Source organism: Diplotaxodon limnothrissa, linkage group LG1 (genome assembly GCF_057381915.1).
Source record: "Diplotaxodon limnothrissa isolate DT_005_m linkage group LG1, D_limnothrissa_male_GT1.1, whole genome shotgun sequence".
NCBI classification, from domain to species: domain Eukaryota; kingdom Metazoa; phylum Chordata; class Actinopteri; order Cichliformes; family Cichlidae; genus Diplotaxodon; species Diplotaxodon limnothrissa.
Genome location: NC_140596.1, coordinates 41853753 through 41869893, shown reverse-complemented (window position 1 = coordinate 41869893; position 16141 = coordinate 41853753). Strand labels below are relative to the sequence as shown.

General features: G+C 40.7%; 1 protein-coding gene across 1 annotated transcript; it reads left to right on the top strand.

Annotated features, from left to right (window-relative positions):
• The first annotated feature begins 1718 nt into the window (after positions 1–1718).
• il16 (interleukin 16) lies at positions 1719–14953 on the top strand. The gene is made up of 8 exons (XM_085358785.1): positions 1719–1771; positions 5971–7071; positions 8391–8536; positions 8771–8936; positions 12370–12471; positions 13949–14180; positions 14502–14630; positions 14787–14953. The coding sequence occupies exons 2-8, from the start codon at positions 6169–6171 to the stop codon at positions 14951–14953; spliced, it is 1845 nt and encodes a 614-aa protein (XP_085214911.1). The 5' UTR covers positions 1719–1771; positions 5971–6168.
• Positions 14954–16141: the final 1188 nt, after the last annotated feature.

Below are 16141 nucleotides of genomic sequence, written 5' to 3'. Positions count from 1 at the left end.
TTCTAAACATTTTAGGGCTGAGCACAATAACCTCAGTTTGATCCAGATTTAGAAGCAGGACATTAGAGGTCATCCAGGTCTTTATGCCTTTGAGGTTCCCTCAGAGGCATAAACTAAATGGTGTGATTTCTGGCTTCATGGACAGATAAAGCTCGGCATCATCTGCATAACAGTGAAAATACATGCTGTGCCTTCTAATAATACTGCCTGAGGGAAACATTTATAATGCAAACAGAATTGGTCTTAGCGTGAAACTGTGTGGTTTCTAAAATTAAATTTAGTATGTAAAGTGCGCTCTGCACGTAAAAACATTTATGTGAACAAATTGGAGACTATTAGAAAGATATGATTTAATCTACTGCTGATCAATACCTTTAATACCTACAGCATGATCTAATCTCTGTAATAAAATATTATTGATCAATATCAAATGCACACTGAGGTCTAGCAGGACAAGCACAGAGATGAGTCCACTGTCAGAGGCCATAAGAAGATCATTTATAAGCTTCACTAAAGCTGTTTCTGTGCTGTGATGAGCTCTGAAACCTTCAAGCTTAAATTGGGTGCTCTCTGTGTTTAAGAAGCAATTTGAATGATGAAAGCTGAGAGGGACACACTCAGGCAAAGCGTTGTTGTTTTCTGGTTTTGCTGTATTGGCCTTCTGCTTTGAGACATCCGTGTCTCATCGTTCATGTTTGTTTAGCAAACAGTGTCTAAGCTTAGTGCCCATATAAGGAAGTTGAAAACATGCATGTGAGATGAAACTGACAGATCACAATCGTTTCACTTCCACTCTAAGTTCCTACCCTGAAATGTATCAGCAGAAACGGCTGCCATCGTACTGTGCTGCCTTTTCTTAGCACGCTAAACCTGTGTAAGTAATCATGTTTCTCTCAGTGCACTAATGATCCTACAGATGCAACGAGTGACCTACCATGTGACTCACTGCACTCCTCACGCCTCCTGTAGCTCTTTATCAGTATATAAAAACCCTGCAAAAGATTCTGGGATTACTCTTAAGAATTGTATGTGAAGAAGTGTGTGGTTCGCTGTGTGGTTCGGCTTTTAGAAATGTGAGGAAACCTAACCTTGTCATTTAACTTAATTACTGTATTAATATCATTTGGCAGTAAAGTGCTTAATATCTACACTTTTACATCTGCCTTCTAATAAAGCAGCCTTTATTTGGTTTGTTAGTTGGAACTCATTGGATTATTAAGCGAGTGGGCTGACTCTCGTGTAGAAGCTAGAGAAGGTCATCCACTAATGGTGGTCTGAGCCGTGGCTGCTGCAGTCTGTATGCCAAAGTATCCCTGGGCAAGATATCAAACCCTCAGTTCAGTTTATTGCCCACTCTGACAAACCTAGTGTGCTGCTCAAGAGTGTGAAAGGTAAATATGATGGTTGTTGCTTTTCTACTCGAGTGCTGTGCATAACAACTACAGCACAGTTATAGTTAAACAGCATTGTGATTTCCTTTTATTAATTCATTTAGTTTTTGTATCGATATCGCCATGTCTGTGCATACATATGTGTGTGAAGGTATTGATTCGAAAAGTCAAGTAACAGTTGCTCAGCTGAATGTCTGAACGGAAGTATGGTACGTTGTTGCACCTCTCTGTGGTTGCTGCTAGAGAAGTTCTTGTGATACAATGCTTCCTGTTTGTGAAGCAGGAAGAAGAACGTGAACACTCGAAGACGAGCAAGGCTTTCGCTCAGGCAGACATTGTGCTGTGCAGTGACAACAGTCGAGATACAGGACGGAGGCAAGGTACTGTTACCTATTATTTATCCACATAAATGCAACTATAGAACAATCTGACAATGCAATTGTTCCAAAAATGTTACAGCAAACTCAGCCTGGTACTGCGGCGATTAGCATTTAATCAGAAAGTAAAAGACTGTTCATTTCCTTTTCAATACAGGATTTGTCTTTCTCTGTATAGTTTGCCATACAGGATAAATACATCACAAAACACACACAACATCCACACACCCATAAGCACCAAACAAAAAGAAAAGGTGTGACTTTATCCAGGGCAGCAGCAGTGCTCCTAATAACAGGTTGGAGCTGTACTAAAATTGTCAGTGTTTGTCAGCTCCTTTCATTCTTCAAGAAAGAATATCAAATGAAAGGAAAAAGATGAATCCTTGGACCCTGGTGTCCTTTTCTGTTCACTGCTTAGCTGTCAAAAAGTGTAATAATAACAAAGCAAAAGAGGAATGATGATACGTGGGTATACAGCTTGGAAAAAATTAGTCTTAACAGCATCATACATACTTTCCTGATGACATCACACAATGTCAAAGATGTCAAGTAAGGTTGGTTGTAAACACTTATGTACTCTATCAGTTCTGCTTGACACAAATCATGAGAATTAGTGAGAATCATTAGAATCACCTAATAATCACACAGCGATCATCATATTAGACAAAGCATTTCAGTAGAGCTGGACAATATGGACAAAATATTACCACAACATTGTTTTTCTGCATTGCATAAATTCATATTAGTATTCTAAGCTAGCATCTCTCTGGTTTGATACAAACTGAAAGAACATGTTACGTTAACATTTTTAATAACTAATAAGATTTATTTTCAACAACTGACACAAACCAAATACACAATTCTCTTAAGTATTGTTATTTGTATACATGTTTTAAAAATACACTCAAATTAACTGGCAATCAAACAATGTGCAGCATTGTTAATCAGTGCTGCACTGTACTGAGTACTGATCTGCATTGTTTTATCAAGTCAAGTCAGACCAAGTGGCTTTACTGTCATTTCAACCATGTGCAGTGGTACAATACAGAGTGAATCGAGACAACGTTCCCCCACAACCATGGTGATAAAATGTGTAGGACCAGCATTGTTTTGTGTTTGTGCAAGAATAAAACAACGCAAATCCAGGAATGGCTGATTACTAGATGCAATTTCTTTTCTATCTCGTATATTTCTTCAAATAAAAATATGAGGTAGGCAGTAATTCAGTCTAACAAATACATTTTCTCAAAATGTAGATGTGTTTTGAAAAAAACTACAGTTTAACAGTGAAAATATGTCATAATATTAACAAAAATGTGTAATGATGTGTGCTTATTTTATCCCTGAGATAATGAAGAGAGAGATTCCTGGTCAGTCTGAGATGCCATATTTGTTTTCATTTACATGCTGAAATACAGAACAGAACTCTGCTGTCTTGGCTTATATAGTCTGTGTGTACCGTGTGTGTGTGGGTGAGGTGTGTGTTTCTGTGTGTGACTATATTTCACTGTGTGTGTGGATAGGTGGGTAAGAAAACCGCCTTGGTATTTTTGAAGGTGGTGAAAGTGGTTTGTCATGTTAGCGGACTTTATAAGGACCTGTCAGTGTAGATTTCCCTGCAAACTGGTTTTATCTGGTGGCTCTAGCTCAGTAGGTCGCTGGTTTGATCCCGGCTGCATGCCAAAGAACCTTGGCCAAGATACTAACCCCTGTTGCTCTCTGATACGTCTTCTGGAGTATGAGTGTAAATGTAAAAGACTTTGTGAGAATGAGGTGAATAAAGTGGGATTTATGATCCTACAAATGTGTCTGTCCGTATATGCTTTTTGATTGGGGGAGAGAGGTTTTCACCCACGTGAGACACATGGTGGGACTAAGGACAGAGTCTGTCTGATAGGGGCCACTGTATGGGGCCAGTTTTTTGGAAAAAAGACTATCTAAAGTATCTTTAAAGTGCCTTTAACAGATAACCACACTCTCTAACTTTGAGTATAATGTGAAATTAGGGAGCTTTTGTAATGTCTGTGAACGTTCTCAGAGCAATTGGTGGACAGTCCCAGATTTTAAGACCTATTGGAAGTGTCCAAGCCATGCTCTAAATAGTGTCCTTAAGAGGGATGGGTCCAGGACTATCTTAGGGACACTCTCAATAGGGCTGAAAATCTGGGACTGTCCACTAATTGCTTGGAACTGAAGAAGCTTCCGAGATGAGAGGTGAAATGTTTTTAAATGCTTCCAAAACATTTGACAGAGTTAATCAACTGAAGATGTTCGTTAAATTGCAAAGCAGAGGGGTCCCTGCATATCAAATGGATAAAGGATTTTACACTTTTGGTATTTACATCAAACTATGCAAGTTAATTTGGGTACAGAGGTATCTGAACCTTTTTCTGTATCTACAGAAGTCAGACAAGGTGGATTATTGTATTTGTATGTTGGTGATCTTGATGATCTTTCTGTCAAGTTAAATGATTGTACGACTGATTGTATGGTGGGCAACCTTATTAATCATTTAATGTACGTTGATGATGTGGTCATTTTGTCCCACCACAGTGCTGATTACTTAAGAGTTTGTGCTAGTTATGGTGCCCAGTATGATATTGTGCTTAACCCTAAAAAAAAAAAAAAAAAAGAGTGTTATTGTGATTGCTACAACTAAGAAGCATAAGACCAACTCCCTAAGGCTTCCCTGTACCAGTGTGAGGCTGTTGCCTTGAAACTGTGTAAAACATCCTGCAAAAATGGTCCCAACAAGGGCCCAACAGACTTAATAAGGAAGTCTGTTAGGAAGCACTTTTGTGTCCTTCCCTCCTTATTATTTTACACAGGTGTACCAAATTTCATTCTTGTAGCTCATGCTGTGTTTCCTTAGGACTTTCTAAATGCATAAGGTGCCATTTTGAAACTCTTATGTATGAAACCAATAAAATATGTCATATATGGCATATCAATCCGGATTCTCATCATGTCTGTCAAGTCTGCTGGAGTTTGCAGAATCTGTCACTGAGTTACAGCAGACTCGTTTTAAGTGATCGTAATTTGGTGTGCTGCCATGACAATGTCCTTTCACAAAAACCTCAAAAGCTTTGCATTCCAGCCATTCCGTTCACTGAAGATCACGCTGATCTGATGAAATCCCTACAAGGAGTTTGTTAAAGTACGAGGTCCAGAAATGGCGAGATATGTAGCCAAAATTAGTCAGCAGACTCAACATGGCTGACTTCCTGTTGGGTTCTAAGAGATTCTATGAGATGGCTCTAAGAGACTGTTTTTTATATGAGGCTGTCAAATTTCAGATTTATAGATTAAACATAGTGCAGGGGCTGCTTTTTTGTTTTGTTTTTTAAATGTTGTAATTGTTTGTAATTTTGCAGTTTTGTCACTTTCCAACCAAAATTCACTGAACCAGCAGCAAAAGAAGACCAAGACTGCACTTCATGTTACTTTGCAGTTTTGCTTCCACCAGAATAAAATCCCATTTCCTGCACAGCTCTATCTCTCGGTGTACGTTGAGGCCAGTTTCCCATGCTTATTATGCACTGGTCTGCTGTTGGGTACAGTGTTGTCGGCTGCTGTTTTTGTTTTGTTTGTTTGTTTTTTCCCTAAAAACCACCTCTGACAAGAAAACCTAATTCCTGCTGTTCAATATGGGAAAAATATCTACTTTCACAAATTATAGCAAATTGCAAATCCTAAGCTATGTCTCCAATAAAACCTCTGTAACTTTCTGTTTTCACTTTCTACTATAGAAATTTCATGTTTCTTACAACAGTTAAAAAACAGAAAAAGAAGAAGTTCAAAGATTCGTGCTGACAGATTTCTTTATTTACCACAGCAGCTTTTTCTTTATTATGTAGAAAAGCAGTTAAATATGTAACTTCTTTAGATTGGTCAGGCCCACTTGAGAGCAAAGTGTGGTGTATGTAGCCCATAATGTAAAATTAGTTTGACACCCCTGAACTAGATATAACAATTCAAATGAAGTCTTATACAATTTGACATTACAGTGTCTACAGAAAAATGCCTTACAAAGAAGTTGACATACCCTAACTCTGATTCCAACCCAAGAGGTCTTTCTTAAGCTGGTGGATTTTAAGATGCATCCACCTTTAAGTTAAAACTATTTAGATTTTGAGTTTGTGACATGAAATGTTTCAAATGCACAATAAATTCTTTTGTTTTTGTCTGTGTCTTGTGTACAGGTAGTTCATCAGCTGTTCACTGCTCACAGCCAAAGAGAAAAACTCTAAAGAGACAGGCCTGTGTTGGTCACCCTATCCAAGAACAGCTTTGGGATCCCTGGGTTCACGAGAACACCTCCTCTGAAAAGCTGCGAGAATCACTACCCACACCTTACAGACAGTAGAGTTACTGTTAATGTACACGGCCTTTCTGCTACAATGAATGACGAAGAGAATGTCCTTGAGGTCGATGACACACTCGCAATGACTCCTGAAAATAAATCTGAAACTCCTTCAGAACTTAAAAAGGCGCCTCCAGTGGCACCCAAACCTGCCTGGTTTCGCCAGAGTCTGAGGAAAATTAAGGATGAGCAGGACCAGAAGACGCAAGCAAAACCATCAGAGCAAACATCTGCTGCAAGCTTCAGCAGAAACTTTGGCATCAGATCTGCATCATCTGCAACCAACCAATCAATCAAGCAAAGGATTCACTCTTTTGAGACTTTTTCCAGTCCAGAAGCTCCAGAAAAGGGGAGCAACAGAAGACCATTGGCTCCTTCAACAACCCTCTCTCCAGTGGAGAAGGGATCCCGAGCCCCTTGCTCTTCCTATTCTGCCTCAAATGGAGATAATGTGAAGAACAAAACGGAATTTTCCAGAGAGATCCAGTCCAGAGATCCAGCACCTAGTAAGGAGGAAGACAACATACCTGCCTCTGTTGCGCCCTGTGCCATTGCCTCAGCCAGCAATGAAGCTTGTCAACAAACAACAGAAAAGTCCTCTGAAGATGAAACTCATTTTAATCAGTCTACCACTGATTCCATGTATTCTCAGACTATCAACACTGATGTGGAGTCAGGGATAAATGATTATCAGTCTGCTCCAGTGCATGACAGCAGTGAAGCCTTACCCACCAACCTGGAGTCTGAGCTTGTGGATTCTGAGTGTTCTGAAACATCTATGAGATCCAATCAAACTGAAGGTCAAAATAGCTCTGACTGGACAGAGGAGGAAGGAAAGCTGTCAAGGACTGCTGGGAATGCTGCTCCGGCCACAGAGAGTAACACCGTGAGCAACCCAGAGAGTGAAAGCCTGGGGAAAATAATTACCTTCAGTAATCAGGTAATCTCACACATATATTGTGTTTATTTTATATAGTCAAGGCTGAATATTCCCACGTTTGGGAATATTCAGCCTTAACATTTATCAGTACAATATTATTTTGTTCCTCTACCAGCTTCGCTTACATGTGAAAATGGACAGATACACAAATCAACAATCTTTTTGTGGTGTTTGTGAGTAGGAGTGAGTCTCTTTGTATTTTTGTTTGTTACGAAGTGTACTTGATAATGAGGGGTGGGAAGTTATTATAGCGCCCCCCAGGAGCCAGAGGCAGACAGAGAAAGATCCGGGCCATCCATAGCCCCAGGAGTACAGAAGACATAAGACCACACATACTGGCTGTGTGTCCATCCCAGCAGGAAAAGAAGGGAGGCCCCAGATGGGTTACCCACGGCCTAAGAGTGAGAGTCTCAACGAACCACAGGCGACAGGCAGCTGAACCCATCCGAGGCCCAACACCCTGGCACGAACCACCTGGCACTTTCTACAGGACTGGATATAAAACCATTCTGTAAAAGTCCAGAGCCTCTGCGCTTTATCTGAGGATGATGGGAAGTGACTCTACCATCACACAAAGCAAACATCAGTATAAGAGTGTTCCTAAAGTGCTGGGTTTGTTCATCTACAGTAGAGAAGGAGATTTCTCTCTGAGGGAGCCCCTGGTGAAGATTATGATCCTAGTTGATCCCTGGGATGAGCTCGTTTTCCTGATGTTTCTGAAGTGATTCCTCTCAGTGGGTCAATGGAACATCTGACACAGGGCAGGTGTGATTAAAGAAAGGGAGGAAGTTTCTTCAACCTCTGCACCCAACAAACCCAGCTTGGTTGTAATGGTCTCCTTCACTCGTTTTCCTGCAGGGTGAATGTATGTTGTGTATCTGTTGTGTGTGCTGCTACACCCCAGCCTAGAGAAAGCCAGAGAGCAACACAAGAAGACATTGCACCTGCTTCCTGGTCCCAGGGGAGGACCAAGGCTGCCACAGAGTTTCCAGTTTTACAACAACCAAATATTTTATTAGTCTGGTGGGCATCACCAAAACAACAAAGAAAAAGCTCTAGAAATAAAACAAAACTAACTTACCCATCACGAGGAATCCAAAAGAAAATCCAGGCCTCTTACCTGTCTCCCTAACCTAAACAGAAGAAGGGGTTTTGAAAGAAAAAGGCTTCCACATAAATCAGCAAAGGTCGATTTACAATCTACAGATTCAAAATATTTGTTGGACTTTCCGATGTAATTCTCTTTGTATGTTTACAGTTTCCCCACAAAAATAACATGATTTTAAATTTGTGTCTGATTTAGTGTGTTTTTGTTACAGGTGTCACAAGCATTGATGTGCTCTTTGACCGTCTGTGGAGGTAATCCTTCCTCCACAAACCTGCAGGACACCTCTTCACTGGACTCCATTAACCAGCAGGAGTCTGATCTAGCCTTGGACACGTCAGACAGAGGATTCTCTTTCAGGTATCACTTCAGTTGAGACATGTGGACATGCAAAATGCACTGCTTTGTTGTTTAACTTTTGTTCTCAGGAAATTTGGCTTAAGTTAACAAATACTCCCAGTTTAATCAAAGAAGGAGTAGTTAATTTTTAAAAACATGTTAAATAGAGCACAGTTCTATACTTGTACCTATGCTTGCGCTCATGGGTACCTGACACTCGTCAGATCTAATGCCTTTCTGTCTCCATAAATACAGCCTGTTCACTTTGAAGGAGTGCATCACTGATCGAGGGGAGGGTGGAGTTCACAACGAGACTGCTTCTGTTTCTGCTTCTGCGCACTCTGTCATCACAGCTATCAATTCACAGGAAATACAGAAGATGATTCAGGAAGTTGAGGCTTTAGATGAAGAAACACTGAAGGTAAAAAAACAAACATGTCGTATATCACAGTTCCATTAATTCACAACATCTTTAGAGACAAGTTGTAAAAACTGTAAGAGATTAACATTTTCAGTTATACATCATGAAGTAACAAAATGAAACTTTAGTAATGGACACAAAAAAAGACTGAAATGAAGTATCTTCCTCCCAATTTTCTGTAATTAAATCCAACCCACCACGGCTTCCTGCTAAACAACAACCGAAAGGAGCAAAATCCTGTGGAGACCGGGGACATCTCCTGCACTGCAAACAACAGAGGGTCTAACCAGTGATCCCATTTGCATACATCCTCGTCAATGAACTTAGGAAAAATTAACTTTAAAGTTTTACTCAGAAATGGTGCGCTCGAGTGCTTGCTCCAAGGGGGTCATTTGATTGATGTTGGGGTTTTCTCTGTATTGGGTCTTTATCTTACAATATAAAGCATCTTGAGGCAACTGCTGTTGTGATTTGGCAGAATATAAATGAAATAGATATATAAGTGAATGCCTGCAAAATAAATTTCATGGCAAATGGTAGAAATCTGCCATGATGCCACGGATATGCCTTTCAACAAAAGCTCAAAAGCATCATAATTTAACATCACCCAAGTATTGGGCCAAATATTAGGCTGGTCTGATATGTGAAAATGTGTGACCACAGGAAATGATAAAATTGGTACTAAAATGTTATCTTTAATTCAAAATGGTGGACTTTATGTTGGGTTTGGGTCATTGCATCCAACCTGCCATATTACACATGTGTATGAAAATTCATTAACATTTACATAACATTAACATTTGCTGCCATGATGCCAGGTCTCTCTTGGAAATGAGATTTTTAATCTCAATGAGATTTTACCTGGATAAATAAAGGACTAATAAACATTGCTCACTGTGTGCTACATGTCTGTAGTACTTTGATAAAGATGTTGTAAGTGGCACTATTGAGCAATTTTGAAATGCCCTTGTCCAAGACCAATAAAGTGCACATATTTTCACCAGACATGTTGAAAGATAGGTTGAGGATTTAACATTTCTCTTGAACAATACGTTTGTTACTTGTGTGCATAAATAAAAAAACATTTTATTTATACAGCGCCAAATCACCACAACAGTCGCCTCAAGGTGCTTTATATTAAGCACGCTTTATACACTCAACAAAAATATAAACGCAACACCTTTGTTACTGCTCCCATTCCCCATGGGATGGACGTAGAGACCTAAAATTCATTCCAGATACACAATATAACCGTCCCTCCCAAACAGTGGTCACAAATCAGTCCAAATGTGTGGTAGTGGGCACATCTGCCATATTGAGATAATCCATCCCACCTCACAGGTGTGCCACATCAGGATGCTGATCTGACATCATGAGTAGTGCACAGGTGTACCTCAGACTGCCCACAACAAAAGGCCACCCTGGAATGTGCAGTTTTTTGCGCTATTGGGGGTCTGGGGACCCAGAACCGGTCAGCATCTGGTGTGACCACCATTTGCCTCATGCAGTGCAACACATCGTCGCATGGAGTCTATCAGATTGTCAATTGTGGCCTGTGGAATGTTGGTCCACTCCACTTCAATGGCTGTGCGAGGTTGTTGGATATTCGTGGGAACTGGTACACGCTGTCGTATACGCCGGTCAAGCACATCCCGAACATGTTCAATGGGTGACATTTCCGGTGAGTATGCTGGCCATGCAAGAACTGGGACATTCTCAGCTGCCATCTGCCCTGAACAATGTGAACCATGATTCATCCGTGAAGCGCACACCTCTCCAACGTGCCAGACGCCATCGAATGTGAGCATTTGCCCACACAAGTCTGTTACGGCGACGAGCTGGAGTCAGGTCAAGACCCCGATGAGGACGACGGGCATGCAGTTGAGCGTCCCTGAGACGGTTTCTGACAGTTTGTGCAGAAATTGTTTGGTTGTGCAAACCAATTGTTCCAGCAGCTGTCTGGGTGGCTGGTCTCAGACGATCTTGGAGGTGAACCTGCTGGATGTGGAGGTCCTGGGCTGGTGTGGTTACACGAGGTCTGCGGTTGTGAGGCCGGTTGGATGTGCTGCCATATTCTCTGAAACGCCTGTGGAGACGGCTTATGGTTGAGAAATGAACATTCAATGCACGGGCGACAGATCTGGTTGACATTCCTGCTGTCAGCATGCCAATTGCACGCTCCCTCATTGCTTGTGGCATCTGTGGCATTTTGCTGTGAGACAAAACTGCACATTCCAGGGTGGCCTTTTGTTGTGGGCAGTCTGAGGTACACCTGTGCACTACTCATGATGTCAGATCAGCATCCTGATGTGGCACACCTGTGAGGTGGGATGGATTATCTCAATATAGCAGATGTGCCCACTACCACACATTTGGACTGATTTGTGACCACTGTTTGGGAGGGATGGTTATATTGTGTATCTGGAATGAATTTTAGGTCTCTACGTCCATCCCATGGGGAATGGGAGCAGTAACAAAGGTGTTGCGTTTATATTTTTGTTGAGTGTATTTAAGACAGACCCCACAATAACACATGCAGAGAAAAACCCACCAATCATATGAGCCCCTATGATCAAGCACTGTGGAGACAGTGGGAAGGAAAAACTCCCTTTTAACAGGAAGAAACCTCCGGCAGAATCAGGCTCAGGGAGGGGCGGGGCCATCTGCTGTGATTGGTTGGGGTGAGAGAAGGAAGACAGGATAAAGACATGCTGTGGAAGAGAGACAGAGGTTAATAATAATTATGATTAAATGCAGAGTGGTGTGGGATGAGGGATACTGAAAAATGTTAACAAATTATTCATGATTGATTTTGTTACGCTGTGCAGTTTGTCTTCTGGAGATTTTCTTTACCACACAGTATCATACATGCTCTAAATATTTTTGCAGTGTCGTAGTTTACTGGATTCTGCTATATTGTGTAGGATATTGTAGTTGGTGTTTGGAACAAAATGACAAGGATGGTTGTATTTCAAACCTGTTTTGAACCTTTTAAATTGGCCTCTGACAATGTATTATATTATACATATTTTAATATTAAATTATACCCTACAGTGAATCTTAACAACTTTCCTGAAACTAAATATTAAAAAAAACCCCTCAAAATTCAAATAAGCAAGTGCAACATTTCATATGCATAAATATTACATAAATATTTATGTAATAAATATTACATATACACGTCCCTACACACTGCTCCCCGGGCGCCCAATGGCTGCCCACCGCTTCACTGAGTGAATGGGTTAAATGCAGAGAGGAATTTCCCCACGGGGATCAATAAAGTATACATTATTATTATTATTATTATTATTATTATTACATGTAAAAATATTACATTTGAAAAACATGATCCAGAAAATAGAAAAATGTGTGGATTACTGTTGAAAAAATGCCTTAAAAATGGCCGCTCAAGTAAACCTACATCTTTCCACAGCAACTAGTGGACATCCATGTTGTGATTCTTCATAAAGACGAGGGAGCTGGGCTTGGCTTTACCATTGCTGGAGGGTCTGACCTGGAGAACAAAGCTGTTACTGTAAGATACACACTACACATTTATATTACTGAATTCTAATCTATTTTTTCCAAAATGTTATTCTGTCTAATGTGAAATAAAAAGCATTGCAACTGTATTCACTGAAAAGTTGGCATTAGTTTAAAATGCAGTATAAAAATGTGCAATCGAACCCTGTGAATATCCACTGAAAATAATGTTTAAAAGAAAACATGAAACAGTGATTGACAGCAATCACAGCAAATCAGGTCATCGAATTGCAAGCCCACATCAACTGATTGCTCAGCTGATATTCTGCGACATATTCAGTTGGCTTCACCAACAGATATATCCGTCACATCTGTTGGTGATAATGAGCCATACCATCCATCCATTTTCCTCCGTTTATCTGGGCCTGGATCACGTGGGCAGCAGCCTAAGCAGAGAAGTCCAGACCTCCCTCTCCCCAGCCACCTCCTCTAGCTTGTCCAGGGGAACACCAAGGCATTCCCAGGCCAGCAAAAACATGTAATCTCTCCAGTGTCCTGGGTCTGTCCCTGGGCCTCCTCCCGGTGGGACATGCCGAACCACTGTACCCAGGAGGCGCCCAGCAGGTATCCTTGCCAGAAGACTGAACCACCTCCACTGCCTCCTTTCAGTGTGGAAAAGTAGCAGCTCTACTCCCATAGATGCCCCCCTGCCAATCTCCTGCTCCCCTCACCCCTCACTCGTGAACAAGACCCTCCTTCACTTGGGCAGCAACTCGTCACTGACCCAAAGTGGGCACTCCACTCTTATCCAATCCAAGGCCTCAGACTTGGAGGTGGTGACACTCTGCTCCGAGCCACTCCAGTGTAAACTGGAGGGAAGCACCTGATGAAGCCAACAGAACCACACCATCTGCAAAAAGCAGAGACGAGACTCTGAGGCCACCCAAGTGGAAGCCTTCCATCACGTGGCTATGCCTAGAAATTCTGCCTGTAAAAATTATAAACAGAATTGGCGACAAAGTGCAACCCTGGCAGAGTCCAACACCCACTAGGAACAAGTTTGAGTTATTACCAGCAGCTGCATAAGAACTGAAAATGCTCATTTAAATTTTGAGTCTAATAAAAAATGTAATGAGGTAGTGAAGCTGTCATTTCAGGCTCTACTTTCTCTGATCCTTAGTGAAGGTAATAAGTGGTGTTGGGACTTCTCCTTATCTTGTAATTCAGCATTAGAAGTTCTTTACTAATAGATTCATGTATTCATATTCAAGTAATCGAGTAAACAAAATCTGTTCATCTGTTTACCAGTACTCCGATACTTACTCCAATCTAGTCAGGATTTGCGTTATCCACAGTGTGTGGGTCAAATCTGGCTTTATTCATTTTTATACCAATCTAACAAAACAACAATAAAACAAATATGAAATCAACTTCTCCCAAACTGTGTTAAGGCTAGTTCTACCTGATCTCTGAATTTGCCGCTGTTTCCTACTTGTGTCTATGTGTCTCACTGATTATCTTGTGTTTAGGTCCACAAAGTGTTTCTCAGTGGCCTGGCAGCTCAAGAGGGCACAATTCAGAAAGGCGATGAGATATTGTCTATAAATGGACAAACACTGTGGGGTGTCACGCACACTGATGCCACCACTGCTCTGCGTCAGGCCCGGAATCTGAAGCTGGCTGTCGTTGTCATCTGCAAGAGAGTCGTGGAGGAGGGAAGAGAGGAAGGAAGCTGTAGGAGCGAAGAGCCAAATCCTGCTGGTCAGTCAGACAACTGGGAATACATTTATTATCCCCAATTTATTTTAGCAGAAATCACACAACCATCAAGCAAAATGCAATACTTCCAAAGAATTGGGGGTCTGTGCAAAATAAATAAAAACAGAATGCAAAGACTGCAAATATCATACACATATGTTTTATTCAAATATTCACAACAGAACACAGAAAACATCAAATGTTTAAACTGAGAAACATTGACAAAATGCAGACATAGCTCTGTAGGTTTGTCCAGGTCAGAATAGACATTTTTATTATAAATACTATGCAGGCTACATATACTCTGTGTCTTTGCTGTCGCAGTGGAGGAATGGGGCGCTCCAATGAGTGTGGAGCTGGAGAAATGTGCTGGTGGTGTTGGCTTTACTCTGGAGGGAGGAAAAGGCTCAATCCATGGAGACAGACCTTTAGTCATCAACAGGATCTTTACAGGTGCGCTCACGAAGCTGGCAGTATTCACAAAAACGTAATCACAAGTGTTTCTTTCGTAGTTTATTTTGGGGAAAAAACGAATTTGATTCCAAAAAAAAGAGCAGTAATCGTAATATTTGGACAGTTATTAAAAAAAATGTCTTTTGGATATTTCAGGGGGAGCGGCAGAGCAGAGTGGTCTGCAGAGTGGAGATGAAGTGTTGCAGGTCCAGGGAATAAGTCTGCAAGACATGACTCGATTTGAGGCATGGAACATGATCAAGGCTTTGCCTGAGGGACCCATCACAGTGATCCTCAAGAGGAGGCTGGGGGGTGCAGAATGACCGGCACAGCTTATGGGCACTGATTGAAGTAAAAAACAAAAAAACAAAAACAAATACCCCAGGACAAACAAACAAAAACAACAAACAAAAAAACAGCAGCATACAGCAGCCTCAGCAGCAAACAAGGACACAGATGTTGGACTTTTTCTCTTTTTTGTTTTTTAAAAAATCTCATCAGGTTAATAATTCTTTTAGTTTTATACCAAAGACATTGCAATTTTTTTCATTTTTATGCAGTAATTTTGCATCTACTTACTTTGAATTTCAGAAGAAAAGAGTGAAATTTCACAAGCTGTTGCTTTTCAATCTTGTGGCGAGAAAAAGGAAACATCCCACATATGCAAACAAGACTCTAAAACTGTCAAATTGGTTAAAGAAACACACAAAACAATATTTCTCAGAATTAAAGGACAACTGCACATCTTGAGAAATAATACAAAACCCAGTTAATTGGCAAGGGTTTGAACACTGCAAGGTTCGTTTTGCTTTAACTTGCTTGCTTAATGATATTTGTACAGTAAAAGCTTGTAATGTGGCGACAAACAAAACCAATTTGGAATCTGGAGGCAGCTCAACAGCTGCAGGTACCTGTGCCTGCCTACTGCTGCAGTAGCTTGACACTGAATCTTATTAAGAGATTCAATTAATTACAGAAATTGATATACTAGATTGAATTTTATTTTTAAATTAATATTATTAAAAAGAGTTTCTGTGCTCACAGTCTAAGTCATGTGCCTGAAATAACAATATTAATGGTAATTAATGGTCATAGAGATGATTAAGATGATCACTAGTGTCTTTGCAAATTTGTGAAGACATTTTTTTGCTCCATGACACCTACAAAGTTATGTAGCCTGTGTTTGTTACATCTAGAATAACAAGTGTCACCATTGTCCAAGCATATATGCAGTACATGAAAACCTGAAATTAGACACTGGACTACATTTGAAGTATGTGATAACAAGCAGTTTTACTCCCTCTGCCACCAATCAGGTCATATGAACAACTTCCTGTATCTTCAATAAATGGCTTTAGTCACTGGGATTCAGGTGATGTCTGATTGTTTTCACTCCTACTTGCTACCACAGCTGCCTTTGAAATTGACAATCATTTGAGATTTTTGATGAAAGAGATTGAAAAAACTACAGAAAACCGCCACAAAAAAAGAAACACCGTTAATGATGCAAC

Coding starts and splice junctions, on each gene's coding strand:
- il16 (XM_085358785.1), top strand. CDS start 6,169: ATGAATGACGAAGAGAATGTCCTTGAGGTCGATGACACACTCGCAATG. Junction 8,537..8,770: donor GACAGAGGATTCTCTTTCAG/GTATCACTTCAG, acceptor CCATAAATACAG/CCTGTTCACTTTGAAGGAGT. Junction 14,631..14,786: donor CATCAACAGGATCTTTACAG/GTGCGCTCACGA, acceptor TGGATATTTCAG/GGGGAGCGGCAGAGCAGAGT.